The sequence below is a fragment of the Polistes canadensis genome, unplaced genomic scaffold (genome assembly GCF_001313835.1).
Source record: "Polistes canadensis isolate GaletaPanama2010 unplaced genomic scaffold, ASM131383v1 scaffold_58, whole genome shotgun sequence".
NCBI classification, from domain to species: domain Eukaryota; kingdom Metazoa; phylum Arthropoda; class Insecta; order Hymenoptera; family Vespidae; genus Polistes; species Polistes canadensis.
In genome coordinates this window covers 69,105-91,500 of record NW_014569605.1, presented here as the reverse complement: position 1 = coordinate 91,500, position 22,396 = coordinate 69,105, and the positions used below count along the sequence as shown (strand labels likewise).

Sequence of the window (22,396 nt, the reverse complement as noted above, 5' to 3'; positions counted from 1 at the left end):
AAAATCTAAATTTCTTCCCTTTGAACGACACAACTGTTGCTTCAAATTTGAATAAGGATTCGAAACTATATATCATCGGCCATAGACGATATTTTATTTTTCTCAATGTTTTAAATATAATTTGTTTCGAATCTTATTTGCGCGTTTGTACGTATCAGTCCTTTTTTATTCGTTAGCCTTCGAGAGGGGATACAGGTGCAAGCAAGAGTAAATAAGGTAACGATCCTACTCTGTGAACCTCGAGAACGTGAAAGGTGTGGGGATTTAAGCGAACATACCGTTTCTCTCCCCTCTCCCTCAAGTCCCCTCGGAGACCTACTGAGAAAAAGGACTGTAGGAAGGTCAATTCGGAAAAGCTTTACCATAGTCGGCCAAATCCTCAATAGCCATTAACTATAAACTAAACTTTATTCTATGCATTGACGAAAGTTTATTTTACGATGGAGGATTTATGGTAAGCTCGTGATAAATAATAGAATCTGGAGAAGAAATTAATTCACTTTGTCAATCGAATAACAAATTGAAAGGACGCTCGGAAGCCAATTTTTCGAGCTTCTTTCACTAGAGATAAATTTACCAGACGATTACTCGTACAATATTTCTTGTAAATCCTTATTATATCTTGGCACCTCTGTAAAAGTTCATTTTACTATATGTTGTGCGATACATTGTGCGTCTCCGATCCCACATAAATAACCAACTTACCGTTAACAAGCCGCGGCGCAACACCCGTAACCATGGCAATAATTAGGGATCGTTAATTGCTTCCTTTCGTGTTCTTTCTACGATCAAATTCTTCGTTAAACTAGCTTGCTAACTATCGAAAAAGTAATTCAAGAATTTTGTCCCTGAATTTTATTTCTTGGCATCAAAGCGTAAACGCAGTTAGGTTTGCATTGCTCTCTCTCTCTCTCTCTCTCTGTCATTCCTAGAATCTACTCATCGTTCTGATATTCTCTAAAAAAAAAAAAAAATGATCCTTCGTTTAATTGGCGACTTACGTGCACTCAAGATATATTCGATTTACGGCACGGCGCGGTATAAATTATGCCAAGTGAAAGTGAATGCCGCGATAAATCAAGAAAGCCGATACCGAAGAGAGAGCCTTACGATATTCGTAACTTACCAAGGTAGAAAAAAGTATTAAGTAAAACGAAGAAAAGAAGAAAAAGAAAAAAAAAGAAAAAAGAAAGTTAAAAAAGGAACGTAAAATATTAATTCAGCTCTTATCAATCTGGTACTAAATGTTTCGTTTTAGTGACGGCAGCAGCGCTTACGAATAGGACGAAGGGCGTCTCGACTGAATGTTTTCACGTTTTGCGTTCGTGTTGTCAACATTTTATCGCTTTTTCTAAGAATTCTCGATTATAGGAAAGTTTTTCCTATCCAAAGTCCTCCTGATTTCTACGATTATCTCTACGATTACTAAGCAGTAAACATAAGCTTGTAAAAAGTTTAATAAACGAAAGAGAGAAATTAGGTAGAAATTGTAGATTTCTCACCGAGTAAAGAAATCAAAGGTTGATATAACAATAAGATATATCTCGCTTACGATTTTGATCGGTGTTTAATTCTTCTTCTTCTTCTTTCTTCCTGTTTTTATTAGGACTTTGCCGCTGATTCTGACCTATTTTTCATACGAAGAGAAATTATGTATTAAATATTTTTCTATCAAAATATTGCTTTTGAAAATGTAGATTTGAACCGAATTTAAGCTCTATTTGTTGATAATGTACCAGTAAAATGTATTGCAATATAAACGACCTTGCATTAGGCCATTAACCTTTTCGTTGTGGAGCGCTCAAAAATGAAATGTTTCCTGGGCAGCCAACGTAACAATCGTGAATGTGCATTATTGGGAAATTGTTGATAACAAATGAACATAACGTTTAAAGGCGTTGTTCGCTCAGAGGGAGCGATTATGGCTAATTGTCTGAGGGTACTGTTCGCAGGCAAAGGGTCTAATGGTTGAAACGTAGCGATTCGCATTGGTTTATCGGCCGCGACACAGACTAATCACAGACTAATACAGACAAAGAAGATAGTAAATAAAATAGTAAATTTTAGGATTATGATAAAATCTCTCCTATAGACTGACTCAAGTTAACGCATCTTCTTTTCTCCTTCTAAAGTTCTTCTTCCTCATTTTATTAGGACTTTGTCCTGTTATAATAGCTTTTTTTTATTGCTATTTCTAGGAGCGATTTAAAATGTGCAATTATTCCAGGCAACGTTAGATTCTCGCTCGAACTAAGTCGATGTGCATATGTATCGAAGTAAAAGAAATTAGATAGAAAACGCGAGATTTGTCCTACACTCGACTCGTGTTCGGCTATTTTTGAAGAAATAAAAATGATGGTAAGGGATAGTTTAACGACGCAAATGGGGTTCCTCCTTCCTTGTCGCTCTTTTCGTTTATTTCTTCGTCATCCTTTCACGATGCGATTTCGTGAAATTGATAATCGTTTCTACGAGAGTGCTGCAAGAATGACCCAAACCGAGTTTTAGTTAGTTCCACGTTATAAATTTGGTCGATGAAGTAATAATACTCCGCTTTCTAATAATAATATACCGTGAATCACATCCGTGAGCAGCGCGACGAGGCTTCCGTTTGTGCTTACAGGTATGTATGTCACGACTTGCCGTTTTATGATCTAACGTACAAATTCCCTACGAATTGAACATTTATAAACGTACAATGAAAATCTTCTGTGAGACAGATCTCGTCCCGGAAAAAGTATCTTCGAGCGCGTCTATTTATCGATCGTAATGATCGCTGAACCCGACGTAATCGCACAAATATTGCAAAATAAAGATAGAAATCGAGCGGTAAGGAGATATATAACGAAAGAACATGCAGAAAATCGTACGAACCGAGCCCAAGCGATGAAGGCTGACAAGGATAATGAGAGAGAAAGTACATTTAGATATAATTTAAAAGGCATTTTTTTATCGACAGTCGTCGTGTGTCGTATTCTCGTGATGTAAAGTCGCAGATATAGTCGTTAAAGAAAGGCCACATTCTTAGCTTCTAACGACGGCTAAAAAGATAGAAGAGCGAGAGAAAGGTAGAGGTCGAGTTAGATAAAATGGGACGTGTTATTCGCTTGGTCATCCTGCTCCACAACGAAATTATTAGGGAATAGTAAAGAATAGTGAAATCTGAGATTGCGTAACTTACTGTCGAATCTCTCTCTCCCCCTACCCCGAATATCGATCGCCACCTTAATTTTATGATTATCCAACATAATTCAAACTCCATCGAGTAACAAAAATTGGGACAAAATTGCCACTCTATTTGAGATACATACATATATATTAGTAATAAGAAGAAAATATTAATCGTATTCGAGTAAAGTCATCTAATTGGTTGGATTTTCCGATCGCGAGGAAATTTCCAACATAGATCTTATCGAGTAAATGGAAAAACGTTGGAACGATTAATAAGAGCCAATTATGGCCAATTAATAATTTGCCAAGTTTATCCTTTAAGATATGGAAAAGAAGAAACGAAGACAAATTTGAAGGATTTTTCGATTAAAGTGACCAATCGGAACGCGTTGATCAAAACGCCGATCGCGTCTTCTCTGACTTGACGAAAAAAGATCCGCGAAAGTGGAGTGTGCCGTTAATGTGTCGAGAGGAGTCTCGTTTCGTGGCTAAAGGCTTTCTCCGCGAGGAAGGCCTTTGATGTAGCGAGTAAGAAATAGAAAGAGAGAGAGAAAGAAACGTCCTTTCTCTTGAAAGGACGTCTGTCTCTTCGACTTTGTTCGAAGGTCGTTGCACTCGGTCAAGATCTGCGGGAACGTGTCGTCGTCGTCGTCGTCGTCGTCTAAGTCTAAGTCTTATAATTCCTACAAAATCTTCCTTTTTTTTGCTCGATTCTAATATCGACAAAATTAGCCATTTTCTTGGCTAACGAGATTCCAAACACGCTATGCATCTCAAACAAAATCGTTCATTTGCTCCAATTTATACCATGCTTTTAACAGTCGATTTAAACTTACATTTCTTTCTCTTTCTCTTTTTTCCTTTCTCTTTTTCTTCCCTTCTGTGAATAGCGTTCAGTTATCTACAATGACGTCAAATACTATGTAATCTTACGGAAACGATTTCGTAAATGTATCTCCTCTAGAGCCTAATAGATAGATCTTTTACAGTTATTTTGTACAACTTTGTATTTACATTATAAAATATAATATTTCATTGTAAGGGCAATAGAGAGCTATCGAGACACCTATCCCACATAGCTCTAATACGGTGTATATTATACGCATAGGATATTTCGTAACGAACAAACAAAATCTCGTATAATTGTAAGATGAATGAATTTTTGTAAAATTCCAAGGAAAAATAAATGTTCACAATCGGAACTGGAATACAAGCATGGGTATAACTGGTGCTTCTATCGATCTTCGCTTCCGGCTTTCGATAAAAACGAGTCTTGTGCATGCTCCGGCGGATTTCTTCCGAGATGAATCACGTAAATGCTTAGGTCCTTAACCGAGTATCGTGTTACGACAGATTGATCGGATCAACTGAAAATGACTAGTCTCGTACACGATTAAAACAGTTCATGTGAAAGTTGACATTTTTCAAAATGCTCTTTGTGTTAAATTTGAAGCTATCGATAAGGCTACTGGTTTAAGAGATTACTTGTGTCATGATAACCGGCGCCGTTGCTATCATCCACAGTCTTCGAAGCAAACAGGAGAATCAACAAAATATACATATTCATTCTATTTCTTCTTACTTTATACTTCTTCCTTTTTTCTTTTTCCTTCTTCCTTCAATTATCTTTGACTTCTTATCGATGTGTGAGTAATATTTCTTCAAAGCCATCACTGGCCAGGAACGTTGAACAATCCAAAATATTAGTAGTATTCGATATACTTTACATGATTGTTAATCGAAGGAACTGTTTATTGTTATCGAGAAGCATGGAATATAAGTCAAACGTTTCGTCTTCTTCGAAATTCACTGTTAGACTCATTCTTTGTTCTCTATGAAAATCAGTTAAAATTATTTTATTGATTCTTGCTTACATAATTTTTTCGAAAAAATAACTTAACAATAGACGGCGGATTGTTATGCAATTTCATATTTCATATATTGCATATATTTTGTATATTCTGACATAATTTGACATATTTCTTGTATACGCTTTGCATATTTTTATACATTTTCACTGCACAACAATTCTCAAAAGACTTTTAACTGACTTTCATAGAGGACAATAATGAATAATTAACGATAATAATGAATAATTAATATAAAAAAATTTCGTTATTTTTCTCCGAAATTACTTTAAACAAGTTATTCTATTGTTCAAGTACTAGAAGTGCACATATCTTACGATGCGTCTAATCGAATACTAGAGTCGCGACTATTACTTCGTCGTCCTCGCGGATTTGTTATCGTCATAGATCTTCCACCATAGGATGGAAACCGCAAGAACAGCCTACGAGAATCGATAATGCTAGCTAGTCTCCTTCTCTCCCTTCTCCTCCTCTTTTTCCTTATATTCTTCCAATCTTCTCGGTTGCACGAGAACGCGTTTTAGAGATACCTTATCCTTTGTCACGGTCCTCGACAAATTTTCCGTCCTCTTTCTTCGATTTATTTTCTTTATACTGTCCTTCTATCAAAAGCTTTTCTACATTTAATGAAATTGCATTCGTCTCTTATATCGTTGCAAACTTTTACGTCAGGATTGCGTTTGAATTGCGAGAAGTACGATCGATAATGAAACATTATAAATGTTGAATCGATCAAAAAAGACCAATTTTTTTTTCTTGCGCAACGATCGAATCTCACAGCACGGACCAATCAGTGTGCATAACCACAAGTTAATTGAAAGTTGGCTGCATCGCGACTTTGGAATTGTAGTTTTCTCAAACGAAGTACATTGTGTAGATCTCTCTCTCTCTCTCTCATGTCTGGAAAGTTTGGTGAAATTGAGGGCGAACGTCTCCTCGCTGCTTTACTTCCTCTCAGACGTATAAAAAAGGAACGTGATAAAAGGGAAAAAGAGGGAGAGAAAACGGTCGCGTTTCTTTCTATTTGTCCAAACTAGTTTTGGTAACACCAATTTCCAGTGAATTAATTAAACGAGCACTTAAAAAGCGTTAGGGTGTGTTATAGAAAGAGAGTAGAGAGAGAAGAAGAAGAAGAAGGTAAAAAAGAAGAGAGAGAGTTATATTATGCGGTGTAATTTGGAAGGAATATCTTACAGCAATGGCATTGTATCGCATAACTGTACTACGTTGGTTGCGACAAAAAATATAAAAGATCAAAAGAGAAAAGAACAACAATGAACGTATATAAAATATCTTCATCGTCGATCATCGTCCTACGAAAGTTTTTTTGATTTGACGAAACACACATACACACACACACACTTAGTATATTTTATTAAAAGCCCTCTAAATATATTATGGTTAATCGAAAATTTGGATAGTTGATATTCTCGGTGAAAAGCTTCGGTAAAAATTTGACGGTTAATATCGGCGCTTGAGCAGGAGGCTCGAGAACAACGGGGCTTGAATACAGTATCAGGATTATATCTCCGGCCCTTTCTCCTTCCACCGTCTATCCGTTTTCCCTTTTCAACAAACATTTAAAAGCCGTTAATTACCGTTACCGTCTTTTGCCACGAAACCTAAATAACTTTCGCGAACGGTCATCGACATATTAAACGAGGGATATTTTATTTTGAAAGTTTCAAATTAAAATACTTTCAGGAAACGATGCGTGCGGCCTAACTCTAGACCGTCGAACAAATTGATTATTGTAATCTCTCTTTCCCTTCCCTCTTGTACACGATGAAAGTATATAGAGAGAGATTCGTATCACCATATAGAGCTGAAAGTTTCTTTATCTCTATCATTAGATTTTGGTTGAAACTTTATTTGAAAGTTCAATTTTCTAGCACAAGGACAGTCAAGAGGTCTAGAAGATCGTAGACGGTTCGCGTTGCTGCCTCGCTGATGATATTGATTGAGCGAGAAAGGATTGCCTTTGGCGAGTCTCCTGCAACACCTACTACTCGAAAGCAGCATTGCGGATTTTCTCCAAAGACGAGAACAATAAGCTTCGTTAGGGTGCTCTCTTTCTCTCCATTCTTCTACACTTTCCACGGAATCGATGCTTCTACCTTTCTGTCTCTATTTCTAACGTTCTCGTAAAGAATAAATGAAACTTTGTCTTGCCATTGACACGATGCTATTCAATGTATAATAAAATGAAGAAACGCTAAGGAGAAAGAGTAATCGAGAGAAAATAACATTCTTCTTTCGAGGGTAGTGATAAACACGACACTCTCGCATCGTTTTTTATCTTTCATTACTCTGGTTACTTTGATCACGCTCGACCTATGCCAGTTGTACGAGAGCCATCGCGAGTCAATTATTTGAAGCGGAAATCTCGACGAAGATTGGCCGGTTCTACTGGAAAAAAAATAATCACGACTTGCCGTCCATCGTCGTCTTTTTCTCAGCGCACACGGACGGTGGGGGGGCACATGCGTCTCGCGTCGCGTAAGCGCCACCGTGAGTTACAACAGCAAAGGCGGTTGGTTCATTGGACGAGAAAAGGAAGGACTCGTGGCTGCTCGCCTCCTCTGACCTAGAAATCGATCGATATCGATTGCTTGAGTCGCGCGTTCCTTTCTCTCTCTCTCTCTGCACACGAAAAGGTGCTCTCGGAAAAAAATAACTTATTATAGGGAGAATTTTGAATGAGAATATGCCAAGTGCAGGATACGTCATATTTGATCCTTTTTCATTTGCTTTTGAACGTTGCTGCTGGCAGCAACCGTTGCGGTCTTAAGTTGCGGTCATATCTTGATCCTCGGTCATCGAATATACACGTGGAGGAACGTCGCAGTTCTACCCATTCTCAAGTTGACGCGCGTCTTTGATAGCGCGTGACCGCATTAGGTGGCTATAACACTAGATAGATAAGATAAAGCGTATCTTTTTATCTATACCTATAGTGATTAATGTCAATTAATAGGATTTCTAGGTGTAAACTGAAAGAAGAAAGGAAAAACTGGGTTAGTTTCTTGTAAGACTTTGCTCCAGCAGGCAACAGGAGCGAATATCTAAGATGCATACGTCGCGAAACGGAATGTGGATTTCAGGCGTTCTCAAAGGCGGCTTACGTAGATGCTCCTACACGCTTAGGAACGTATATTGTTCAAGTTAAACGTACTCTTACTTACATACGCGCGTATAGGCGAGAGAAGTTAAGGCGACGCGAAGGGAGACAGCGAGCGGTTCGAGTTCGCCGTCCGAGAGAAAGTGAACCAGTTGGCGGCGTTGCCGAATATCTCAGCTTCTCTGCGAGCAGCCGGCTCGATGAAATCCACATACCACGAATTGGCAACGACGCGTCTCGAGTTTTGCGCGATTATGTCTCGCGTCGAGCGATTAATCGACTCACTCGGTCGCAATTTTTGGCGGGTGGCTCGCGCTTCGCGACGACGTTCTCTCTCTCTTAGCCCAAATTCAATACAATTTAAATGCGTTTAATTGTCATCGTGCATTCCTCACTATTCATTGTCAATAAGAAATCTCGAAGCATCGATCCTGACAAGGATCAAATGAACTCGCTTTTATTCGCTTCGAATGAATTTGCTTTGTGTCTATATCATCCTTCTCGTAAATATATTACACTATTCTCGAAACCTTGTCCGAGAAAATGAAAGATTGTCCGCGAGCAATGCAAATTCTCCAGTAAACTACTAATCATCCTTCGGATAATCAGAATAATTGAAATTGTAATGAATTCCAACATCGAGAGAAAGCATAGCAGTAACCGGTAACGCGCGATTACTCGCTAAGCTCGCGTTTACGAAACAAGACGTTAAACCAGCGAACGTTCTCTAAATCCTTTCTTCGATTTGTTTCTACCTTCTTCCCTCGTCGACTTGTTCGTCAATTCCTCGCAATTAGATTTCTCTGAGCCATCCCTCCTTTCCTTCCTCCTGTATTTTTTTTTCGTTCGCGGTCCCACGATGAAAAAATAATCCTCGATACGCGTCGGTGAAAGCAATCGAACCATCCTCGCGAATTATTTTTTTCTTTCTTTCTTTTTACTATAAGTAACCTCGGAAAAACCCTCTCCATCTCGCACCTATCTCGTATCTATCCTTGGATAGGATCAAAAGATGGAAGGTGGAATTTCTTGTTGTCCTCCTCGTGTGCGGATCGTCTTTCGTCTCGTTTGCAGCACCAAGCTGGTCAGAAGTAATGCGAAGCTCTTACCAGCGTGACTTTTCCTTTCCCCTGAGCGATCGTCCATTCGACCATTCGCTTGCCACAGAGCCTACAAATTCAACGCAGAATCATATGCAAGTCCAAGACTATATGTGTGATATGATATGTGAACTCGCTCGCACGAAAGCTGCTTTGAGTTTTGCATCTCGACGGTGCCTAATTATTTCACCGATAAGAATTAAATCTTCATACAAAGTTAACTGCGCTTGCGCTCGAACTATTACGTAAGAAATTACCTAACGACGCGGTGCAGGCTCGCGTGCAGGGGTGCGATTTTGTCATTGTTACTCAACAACAATTAATTACTATTTTCTTTCCCCTTGAACCTTATACCCAGGCCAACTTTCGAGCCAATTCTTCATACGTCGGACATTTGTCCCAAATCCTGAAAACGTTTGCGAGATAAAAAAAAGAGTTTTGGAGACGGCCCAGGCTTTAATCCGTGGAATATGTTTAGCAAATCCTGTAGCGTTTTTATCAACCATTTTTTTTATGGATATGTGCTTAAACACACCTGTAAATTATCAGTTAAAACGTGAACGTCAAGAGCATAGCATTTGTTACTGGCTGCGCCACGAAAATTACAGTTTCTTTAAACGCATATAGTGCAGTTAATATTTGTCCGATTTCAAGGTATAATTATGAAATTTTTGCCTGACATTAAGTACAATTGAACTATGTTTTTTTAACATTTACAAAATGTGGTTGTGCAGCATGAAAAAGATTTTCTTAAACAAACATAAAGTTACAATGCCTGCTAGTGCTCGCTCTGTAATTAAATTTTAATTATTCATTAAACCTTTACCTAATAAATGATCCAAAAATTCGCGGTACAGATAGGCGCAAATGTAGCTTTTATCCACGATCTTATTATACGGTACTGCACAATCGTACTTGCAATAACCTTACAGGTTATTCACTATTTTATGTAATTACAAATAAATATAATGTAAGCTAATAAATAGATAATTCTATAAAATATAATATTTTTAAACATACAAATTTTCAACAATAAAATTTTAAAAAAAGCTTTCTTTTTTAAATTTAAGATTATCTTTGATTTTGAGTCCACTATTTCAAAGAAGTATTATCAGATTCATAATCAATGACTCCAAGAACCTCTAAATACAAACTTTTGAAAGAATTCAATCACTTTTTAATGAAAATATCAGCCATTTTCAGTTTCCCAAAAAAAATAATATCACATTATTCACGTCAACAATCTTGACGCAACTCTAAAATACTAATTGTCAAAAAAAATAAACTACATCTTCTTATGTATCGAAGGTTTTCGGGATTTGGGACAAGTGTGCATCGCGTAATGGAAGAACTCGATATTATCCTATCATCTTTCTCTTCGCCCGAAACTAGACTATTCTCCATATATTAAATAAATATTCTTTTTCTTTATTTGTTTCAGAATAAGACTAGCCAGAACCCTACGATACAGTTCCTAGGAAACGAAGGAGTGAGTACAATGGATTTTTTAGTCTCTCTACTTATTGAAACTTGTCTTTTCGTTTAATAGAATCTTTCCATTAGTTTCTTATTTGCTAATAAAATAATTCACGCGTAACTAGAAAACCTATTCTACGTAAGATGGAAGATCGTTGAAGACGCTCGAATCGTACATGTAAAATGTATAAAGCGAAAAATGTGCTGCTTTACGTTTCGAATCGTCAAAATCGCCATCGCTCTCTCGACAACGATTTTCTCGTCAGTCATTCGATATGCGCTCGTTTTTAGGTATGCTTCTTCGTACGCATAGGTTCACAGAACGTTGTCAACAACCTTTAAACATTCGCGTGGGCGCATACGCATACGAAAGTTGTTCGCACTTGCTGCTACATCTTCTTTTCACGCGCAAACGCTAAAAAATATACAATAGGTATTTTATCTTATTAATTGAAAATATTGTTTTTGTTAAAAGTCAATTTCGTCGTCGTAAACGCCGAGTAACGCAAGAACGCGCAGCTAAGGTTCCTCAGTGAAGGCAACCGAGGTTGTTCGTGCAAGGTTGTACGCCGTTTTCTTTCCTTCCGTGCCTCTCTAGTCGCTGTTATTGCCATGTCGCCTCGCTAGCCCTTCCTTTTCTTTCCAATCCTTTCAAAGCTTCCTCAAATTCACGTTACACTAATGGTATGTAACGTCGTCGCCCGCCTCCGGTATCTTGGCATATTATCTGAGAATTCCACCCCGATCGACAAACGAGACGGTTAAATGACATGTTGCTGTACCATTGGATGTCATAGTTCAATTCTCCACTTTACAATTCTAGAAAGAATTTGTTAGAAATCGGCGAAATTCGGGGCTGATTGACCTCTTCTCTTCCACTTCTTCCTCCTCCTTTTTCATCCTCTTTGTAGGCTCTTCCTCGCCTCTTCCTCTCGGGTCTCGCGTTCCTTTTTTGGGTGTGGCCGTTTCTTTCTAATGTGTTCTAATACGTTCCCTTTCGAGTCGACAAACTATCTAGATACATACAGTTAGCAAAGGGAAGAAAAAGGTCCGAAAATTCGTAAAATAAACAATTTGTTTGAAGTTATCACTTTTTATCAAAGATGGAGATCGATCGACAGGAAAAAGTAAGATAAGATAGATTCGTTCCAAAGACCACATCCGTCGCCCCTTCGCTTAGCGACCTTTCAGCCTGGACTTGGACAAGTTGACCTTTAATCTCGTAACTGGCAACGTTGCCACCTTAGGACCGCGCACGCGAAGCGAAAGAGCTTGAGCGACGTTAATACGAATTGAATTTATGAGTGTACGAGCCGTGTGCCTCTCTTGGGATCCATAGAAATTTGTTGAAAGGACAAAGAAGAAAGAACATTTCGATAACTAGCTTTAAATCGTAGTTATAATCCTCGCTCTAATCAAAGTACCATTCATCTCACCTTCGGCAATTCGTGTCGATAAAAAGGGCATTTATTTTCGCTAGCCATCCACGTATATTTATCGCATAAGCAAAGTCGATGCGCGTACAAGCGTGAAAACTCGTTAGATCTCTTGGCTCGCGCAGGTGCATGCACAGGAGTCCTAGTGAGTTAATAATCATTTCTATTGTCCGATGTGGTTGGTAGGTAGGGTAAGCTTCATACGTGTATATTATGTACAATGGATTCGATTGAACGCGCGCGCACACTCTTAGTAGTCGAGAGAACTCTAGTTTGAAAGTACGTCATAAACATTATCTGCTCTTCGTTAGCACGCGGCGCTCTCGAAATCTCTTTTGTGCTTGATTCGTTGTCAACGTTTAACAACGATAGCCCTTACGGATAAACGGCTTTCATACTTGCATGCTTCATTCGCGATAAATTCAACCACTCGCACTACCTTATCTGCCACGCATATATATTCTTCGTCCTTGTTTCTTTCTGCAAGCTTTTTACCATTGTCTTCGAAGGAGTTCCATGTTCAAATTAAACTTTCTTTAAAAAAAAAAAAACACTTTATATTGTTTGATTATGTTACAAAAGAGAACAATCCAAAATAGTCTTAAGTAATCGTTCAGCTCTTTGACTCGACAATGAATCAACATTTCTGCTGCCTCCTCTCTTCAAACTCGGGTCTTTAAGTTAGGAAGAAAAGCGGCCGAAATTATTTCAGTAAAATTTGCTCATTCAACCAACAAAAAGCCCCACGTCATCTGCTTATTATACAACCAATAGTCCTCTCCTCTCTCTCTCTCTCTCTTTTTTTTCTCTTCCTGCTGGAAGAATCTTGGAACCAATTTGAAGATTTTAGAACCAATAATTCTATCTGTTTTGTTATATCTTCCTTTCTTTCGGCTTTTAGGACTAATTAAAATAAAAAGAGAAAGTGACAGGACGGAAGAAAATTGTAAGGACACTTACAGATAAGATTTGAATATGACTGGCCAATTTCGTGCTTTGTATTTAAACCTGCAACTGTAGAGCAGCTCATATGCATGCGCGGACCTCGTGCTGCATATGGCTACATAATTAGATCTTTTAATGTAGTTAACATTTTCTTATGTGTGTTAGTAGTGTGTAAGCGGAATCGTGCGCGCACGCGCTTACTTTCGCATTGTTGCCTTTCACTCACATCAAACAACTTACCGACAACCGTCTGTTTTACGCGAGCCTTTATCCGTAGCTTTATCCACGCTTTATTCGTGCCGCTGCTATCGTATTTTACCATCCATCGCTCTTTCTCTCCCTTTATTGGCAAATCTATCTGTGCGGGGGAGTGCTTGCGAAAGGTCTATCAAAAGAGAAAGAAGGAAAAAGTTGAAAATGACATTTTTTGATGCAATTCGGTAATATTAATTATATCAACATTAATTGTGCAGCAGGGAAAGGAAGACATTTGAATAGGTTGTTAAACTTTTTGCTTCCTCTTTTCCCTTCTCTTTGAAGTAAGACTTCAATCGTAGATTATTACGGCATCGTTCGTTGGACTCTTCTCGTTACCCGCGTCGTAGCTCTCTTCAGCAATGACCAAGAAAAAACATCGCTCTTTGCTGTAACAGTTACTTTTTACGCGTGACCCACTTCCAACAGCCATTCCAACAGTCGAATCTAAGCAACTCGACTACAAGTGGGTCGCGAACGATCCAAGAATCATCCTCTTCTCTTCGGCTCGCTTATTCTCGAGTTCGATGATGATTATCGTTGCACATGACAAATCGCGAGGAATTTCTTTGTTCCAACGATGGCTGCGGGAAGATTCATAAATCGCGAACGTTGTCGCGAAAGGAAACTTAGAAGAGAACCCGTGATCGCGTCGAAGGTCGCGAAACTAGCGAGCCCCCAAGGCCGCTCCTCTTCCTCTTTCTCTACGAAACGACCCTACTCGATTCGATTCGATTTGATCGAAGCCGAATTATTCTTCAGGTTCATCAGCGAATTCTAATCGATAGCGAGTCCTACCGGTCGGTCGACATCGAGGATCGATCGGACACAGTATTGCAAGATTCGCCGGATGTGATGTCCTCGAAAGGAGATACATCGTCCCTATTGGCCGGCCGATAAAATAAGATTTTTACTGCGACGCGACACGCGTCTGGCGAAACTGGTTCCAAAGACCTTTGCCAGATCTACTCTTTCCCCTCTTTTCTTCTGGTTCGTACCAAGATCTTTCGAAGACGAACTGAACTTGTCTTTCCCTTCCAACTAGAAGCTGGAATAATAAAGGAAGGAAAAAAATCAGTAAAGGATATTGCAAATTTCTTATTACGTATGTTAAAATGTTCTTATCGTTAGAATCTATTTTAAAGAAAGAGCAGAAGCTTGGAAGGCTCCTTTTACGTGCGTCGTCGAGATTACCTTCCGCTTCGATTACAGTTGTTAATCGAACAGCAATTAGACGTAATGTATTATAATTAGCGATTCACTCGTACAACTACCATTTGCAAGAATCTGAAACTACTGTTATAAGTTACAGGCGGATCCCTTTAGCGAGTTTCAACATGAAAAATAAATAAACCGGATTGCCAGGAGTGATCTTTTTCCTTATATTTTACGGTTGAAAAGCGAAGGATGCTTGTCCTTGAATAGGGAAAGTGAGAGAAGGCGCGACTTTGAACGGATTACCGAGGATCGATAGTTGCGCTTGTCCTTACTTCTTTCCTTTATTCAAAGTAATATTCTGAGGTAAATGCTTCGAGGTATAGTAAAACGTGGAATCGCCCTTTTGAATTTAGGACGATCGATCGACGTCAGTTGTAATAGCGTGTAAACCCGCGACCAATCGAAATCATTAGATGACTGTTATCCTTAAGCGTTGCGTCGCACCGTTACAAATCAAATCTGCTAGTGTTGTTAATCTATTTTCAATTAGATTACCTTTTTATATCTTGCATATCTTCAAAAATACACACACACACAATTATATATTTTTAATAATATATAATATAAATATCATTCATAAAGTATAAATAATGAAGTGGAAAATTGGATGTAAACGATATCAAACTTTAATACGACCCGTCTCCACGGCGAACGCATTATTTCACGAACAAAAGGTTGCGACAAGTATAAATAAAAATTTGTTAAATATTAAAAGATTATTGAAAATTTCAACTTCTTTTTTTATACAAAGCGATGAAAATGTAAAAGTACAATTATCGAAAAAAGACGGGGGCACTGTCTAGACCAGTGATTTTCAAACTACGTGCCACAGAATCTTTAGGTTCCGCGTATCATTTTCAAAGGATCCACGAATTGTTGTTTAGAACATTTATTGTTTGCAAAATATTTTTACATTCATAAGTGTTTCATGAAACGATAAAATTTGAAAATCACTAGTCTAGACGGTCGATAGTAATTTATACGGTTCTTTTACGCCCTTCCATTGATCACAATTAGCGTCGTTCTACACGTATATTTACGGTGCTTCGTTTCTCACTCGACTTGTTTATTAACAGCGCGATATTTTTGTCTTTTAAGAAAGGCGGCTATCAAAAATCCAAATAAGCTGCAAAAATCGATTCGAATTCGATGTGATTTGAAATAGAAGAATCGTTAAATCTCTTCGAGTTGGGATAACAGATTCTCTCTCTCTCTCTCTCTCTCTCTCTCTCTCCTTACCAAATCTATCTATCTATCCATTTATCTCTGTCAAAATACCGTTAAAAGACTCGATAAGTATATCGTTCCAACGGCCCATCTAACCCATAAAAAATAGACGAAACTTATTGAAGAACGGTATACGGTGACGTAACGCACGTGGCTTTTTTCAAACGATCTAATAGCGGTTGCAACGACCCTAATAGCTTCTTTCTCCAAGTTAGAAAACTCTTCGAGTTAAGTATTTCTAATAATAAAATATTAAGCATTAGAAAAGTTAAAGGAAAGATAGATAGGAATAGGTTCTCGCTTTCAAAGTCCTCGAGCGAAATTCGTGCAAGGTCGTAAAGTCTTCTCCTCCTCTTCGGTGCGAACGATTTAGACCGGAAATTCCGGAGGCGATCGTGCGAGCGTCGATCGTTCGCACGCACACGCGCACTCCGATCATTCTCTCGCTTCTCTCTCGCTTTTCTTTCTATCTAGTTTCCATTCATAGCGTAACCTACGCTTCTCTCTTTTTAACTACGAGGCATTTCCTTGTTCCTTCTAGCTCGGCTGCAACGATGCGATTACTGAAATTCCGAATTCATTTGCGGCGAATGACTTTCACTTTGCTCACGCGACACGTGTCCTACTCATTTCTCATGGGCCTTAACAACAAATTACCTCGGAATAATATTTCAATTTCTCCATTTTCGAATAATCTACTGTCACGTTCGATGAATTTCAACGTGTCAACGACGCACTTATCGAATAAAACCAAAAAAGAAACACAAAACAATGAAGCGCTGAAACTTGACGTATCCTTTCGAATTTAATTGACGTCGAGTTAAGGTGGTAGGACAGGGAAGAAAATAGTATGTCAGTGGGTTAAGAAACTTGTGCATAGTTCTTTTTTTCTCTCTCTCTCTCTCTCTCTCTCTCTCGAGTACAAGTGGGAAGATAAATTATCTCGTGTCGTTTAACTTTAAAAACATTAGCGTAAGCTGAGCCAGCAGCACCAACTCGCGTACGTTTCGATGCTTGCGATAAGAGACCTTGAAGCAATCTCTTCCTGGAGAGGCGGAAAACGAGAGAGCTCGCCGAGTCTTTAATGATTTTGTCGAATTCCTGAGCGTACCAACCTTATCGGAAAATGAAAAAACACAAACTTGTATCAAAGTTTATCGGATCGCGCGTGTTCTACCTTTTGTATGATATATTTATTGCTCAATATTGCCAACGTAGCAACGTGCTTGAACGAACCAACAACGATGGCGACACAGCTGCGAGAACGTCGCTTTGTTTTCAACGATTTAATCCTTTATTACTCGATTAAACTTTGCAACACGTTTATACTCCCTTATTATTCCATCCTCTTTATCTATTCCTATTTTACAATAAAAATCATTCAATATTTATACGATACAGATAATGAATCGCGAAGATTCATTTCATTTTAAAACTTGTTAGTTATCGAATGAAAGATTATCGCCGCTATTCGGTGTTTTGTGGTCATTTGTGTACTATTTGTACAATCATACCGAACACTACTTTTCAAGAGATTCTCGGCAATCGCGAAAGAAACCTCTTGCATGTTTGTACGTTAAAACATAAAATGCGATCGTTTGAAAATTTTGTATATATTTTTATTGGTGTCTTGAAGTATAGACAAAAAATTGTTCTTAATTAATTTTACATTAACTTGTTAATAATTTTGTCTGTCTAAGTTGAGTCCTCGAAAAAAAGGTGAATTGTTTCGGGGAAGCACACAGCCTTTCGTAGTCATGTGAAATAAAAAATAAAATAGATTATTGTTCTCTAGGCTTCATTCTAATGAACTAACCTATAATATGCATATTTACGAAAAAAGAAAAATAGCGGATTTATAAAAAAAAAAGTTTTCAAAATCGAATTTTTCTTTTGATATATATACATAAATAGTTTTAAAAAATTAATTTATTATTAAAAAATTTAATGTTTCAAAGGTATTTAGCTATGCGTGTGTAAAATAATGGGTTCAATTTTTAGCCATATCAATTAAATAGTTTTAAATCAGTGCTTCCTCGAAATTCCGAAAACGTGGTTTCGAGAAAAACGCCTTCAAAGTTCTTCAAACACTTTCATACACATTAACGGCGCGCTCTCTCCTTTTGGCTGTAACTTTGAAAATATTTGAAATTTTGGTCTGAAACTTTCAGATAATATTTTTAAGATGTTTTTCTTGCGAATGATGTATAAAAAAAAGAATCAATTTTTTGAACCCGTCACAATGAGCTACTACCTTTTAATACTTGCTTCCTGTCCTCTTCTCCCTTATTTCAAAGAACATTTCTTTTTGCGGACAAAGAAATTATTAAAAAAAGAATATCGAATTAGAAAGAACCGGGAAAAGGGTTGAATCATATTTGCTCGTAAAATGGAGATATTTATACTACGTATAAGGAGGAAACATTGGAAAAAGAACGAAGCCAAGATTAATTATACGATGCGCGAGGAGAAGACGAGGACTTCGTCCAAGCTCCTTTATGTAAACCTTGAGCCTAGATCCGGATTCTTGAGTAGCGACGCGAGAACGAGTGAGAGGGGCGAGGGGCGAGGGGGAAACGGGACGGGAGATAACGCACCGAGGCAAAGAGAAAAGAAAGAGAGGAGAAGGGAGAGAACGCTTCCATTCGATGGAAGGGGATGGCCGAAAAGGGGACAAGAGGAAGGGAAATATCATGCGGAATCCACACACTTTTAGATCGACCACGAGGGAAAAGCCAAGCACGTCGGCGAAAGTGTTCTTGCTATTGTCGATGATCACTCCAGAGAGGGGAGGAAGAGAAGAAGAAAGAGAAAGAAAAGAGAACGAATTTAATGGCGAGTCACGTAGAAAAAATGTAAGGAGAAGAAGGGGTATGGGCAGCAGATACCTTTCGATCCTCGATTTTAACAGATATCCACCAAACGCCCGTTTAAGAAGAGAAAAATATATATTAAGTATATGGAGGGCAGGCAGCCTACTAGAAATAATTAAAAACGATGAATATTGCATCTCTTGATTGAGAAATTAAATAACTACGCGATGACAACATGAGAACCGTCTTTTCTAAAATATAATTATTTGCATAATCATCCGTTCCCTCGATGGGGCGTCGAGATGAAAAAAGAAACACTAGATAATAATCGAAATGTCGACGAAGTTTTTTTAGAAAAAGAGAAAGAAAAAGAAAAAGAAAGAAAAATAGTCTCGCGTTGGAGAAGGCGAGGTTTTTTCGAGCCGTGTCTTGTGTATCGGTGACGGGCGGCGGCGTTCGTCGTCCGTCGTGCATCGATAAAAATGACCTCGTTTCTGTCAAACGGAGATTAAGTAACTATGTTCCAAGCAGCGTGTTATACTTCCTTTCACTGACAGAATCGCGCCTACGAGAGCGCGGCGCACGGCATCTATGCCTTCAACTTTGCTAACACTCGCTTCTACGTCTTACCAACCCTGCTTCGTACACATCTCTTTTTATTACTTAACATTACTTTTACTTTGTACATTGTTCAATTATCTTCCATTTATATTTCGTTACCTTAGTCAGTCTGATTTCTTAATAAAAAAAAGATGGACGGTGGTAAAATGGCAAAACGTATGGCGAATTCAAAATAAGAGAGCATTTTTCTCGTCCTCCTATTCATTGGTATTATCTTGTTCTTGTACTTTGCAATGGTAGTCTCAGTCTTATTTTCCTTCTCTCTCTCTCTCTCTCTCTCTCTCTCTCTCTCCTTTCACGATACCAAAGGTATGTAGGCTGTGCCACATCCTTGCCCGGAAACCGTTACATTGCTGGCTTTACACTGAATGGAGCTCGCCATACCGTTGTTTCCCATACACGAATTTCCTTCGCTACCTTCGTCGTTACCAAGTTGGGCGGAATTTCTTATAGGGCACGGATTCGGCAACTCGCATCGCGTTTCAAGGACACACACACCCCGAGAGCTCTTTCCGTCAAATATACCACCTCCTCGAGGCTTGGAATTCGTCCTTGCTGTTTGCCTCGAGCTAACTTTTTCCAAGATGACGTAAGAAAATTTGTCCAGCTTTTAATAATTCTTGATCGAATCGTAGAGAAAACAAAAGGATTGTTCAAATATCTTACTAATTATTAACAAGTTAAGATTAATAACTAATCTTTGTAAGAGAGATGCTAGTGGCCCGCATATCGCGTCTTCGATGGGAATTATGCGCATTCGAGGAAAGTGCAATCTTCGTCCTTGAGATCATCTTCCACATCCGCTTTCTATTCTTTTCTATTTGGCCTTCTATTATTTTTGTATTTTTATTCGCTTAAACAAAGCTTACAATTTTAGCAAGAAATCGATGATGATACGCGAAAAAGGTCACGAAAAAAGATACGTCGTCGTGCACGAAGATCAAAGTACAATGAAATTGCAAGAGTAAAAAAGCGGAATGAATGAATGGATGAGAAAAGATATAAAGAAAGGGCGAAAAAGAAAGAGACTGAGGGAGAGAAAGAGGTTTGTTTGCTGCAGTTAAAAACACCGCTGATGCATCTGATGAAACGTCGACGCCGCGTCTATGGAAGATATGTCAATCACATAGGTTTCCTTCTCTTTTTGCTTGTCTTCTGATTTGCAACAAAAAATAAATTATCATCTACGCAACATTATCTATATAATAAACGTTGTAGACAGTTCTCTTGGTGCTTACCAATACGATACGAGTTTTTCGAGTTTTTAAGAATATCGATGATATCAACGATATGTTAATATTAATTTAATGCTACGCTGAAAATAGTAAATCTCTTCGGAAGAAAAAAGGAAACGCTTTATTATATCTTTTGGCGCATTTTTTTGAGATGATGTATTTATACAAATCGAAACGAAAAATGCATAACAAACTTTTCCTCGAATATTTCTTATATTTACTTAACAAAAGCACGTTTTCATCGCAGAAGTGAGAACGTCTTTCGTATTTTGTAAATAACTCGGACATTTGTCAGAAATGTTTCAATTACGTAAAGTAAGGAATGTCATATTACACCTTAAGGATAGACCTCAAGGATACACCTTAAATCGACGCTTAATTATCAATGTAATGATCGTTATTGTTGCAAATAAGCGACTTTCTGGAGATATTTCAAAGTTGCGTGAGCGTGAACATGAGACCCCTGTCTACTTTCCACAGCCTCCCTTGGTTCGTCTTTTGATCGGCGAAACGACATGGAAGTGGGCCGAGAATTATTTATACGTCGCTCGACACAGCTGATCTTTCTCTCTCTTATCCTTCTCTTTCTTTCTTTCTCTTTGCCCCCGTATTTTTGTGCGTCTAGGCGTGGAGCCAGCGGAGAACCGCGAAAAGATGAAAGGAAAGAGATATAGAAATACAAATGAACAGAACAAAAATTCAAATCCGTTGATATTTATTATCGGAAATTTGTCGAATAAGAAACGCGTGAAAACAATGAGAAAAACGAAAGATAAGTTCAGATTTATACAGTTACATACTTCATTCGCGTATCATCTACGTAAATAGCCAAATCGCAAACGAAGAAAAATAGTTTTGAAAAAAGTGAAATGTTGCTTGGCGCAATTTCGATTTTAATACTATTCATGATGTTGATTAAAAGAAGACTTTTAGCATATTCTTTGTTAAAGTAAAAGTATAAAATACAAAAGATCATCAAAATGAGCGAAGAAAGTCTCACTTTTTCTTACTCTCTTTTACTTAGTTCTTTTTTTTTTTACTAATACGTACGCGACAATGTGGCCGCACCCGGTAAACTTAACATTTACATTTAAATTGCTTTTTTGTCATTGAAAACTTCAATTGGCATCGTGAAAAGAGAGAGAAAGAGAAGCTCCGCGACGATCGAGGTATGCTTCGAAAGAGAATCGTCAAACTTATATTTTTTTTCTTTGCGATTTACGCCAAAAGTCGCGACGGTAGCGATTATTTTTCTTTGCGACAGATCTGCGAGCCAGTTTTTCTCTTTTTCCTTGACCTCCTACTCCTCCACCTCCTCTTCTTCGTATTCGCGATCAATCACGGTTCGTCGATCGTCTCGAAAGTTGGACACATTCGAGCGTGTCCCAGAGGCCGGTTCGATTTCTGCTTGTCTCGTGAAAGAAGCAAAGAGAGAGAGAGGGGGGGGGAGAGAATAACTCGTACAAATTTCCATTTCGAAGGGCTTCCTTCAGTGACGTCAAGCCAGGATGCGTGGTATTACGTCTAAATTGCGTCGAAACCTTCGCGTTCATTCTTGCGCAACAGCAAAGAACAACCTATTGAACATTCCAATTCAATCACGGTAAGGCAAGGCAATCGTTCCATCATTTTATTTCGATAAACGCGATATTATCCTACTCGTCTCCAAACTCTCTTTTCCTCTAATAATAAAAACTTCCGAAATGAGAAAGACAATGTCGGATCTTATGCTAGCCGCTTCGCGAGAAAACAGAATTTTTTGTAATTGTTCTAAGTGTCGTCTCTCTTGTCGCACAATTTCTCTCTCAAAACGATATCTACGAATCCGAACGATATTCGATACGCGTCAGAGTTGCTTGCGCAATTCCTCTTTAGGAATTTAGTACTGGTTGTACTTTTTAGGCTACTTT

At 38.3% G+C, this 22,396-nt stretch overlaps 1 protein-coding gene across 1 annotated transcript in view; it reads left to right on the top strand.

The window, feature by feature from the left end:
* Positions 1-22,396, top strand: part of LOC106785860 (RNA polymerase II elongation factor Ell-like) — a 45,964-nt gene that overhangs the window by 5,718 nt on the left and 17,850 nt on the right. Inside the window, exon 2 of the mRNA XM_014746660.1 lies at positions 10,702-10,749. Coding sequence (XP_014602146.1) covers positions 10,702-10,749 — 48 coding nt within the window. The remainder of the gene's footprint in view (positions 1-10,701; positions 10,750-22,396) is intronic.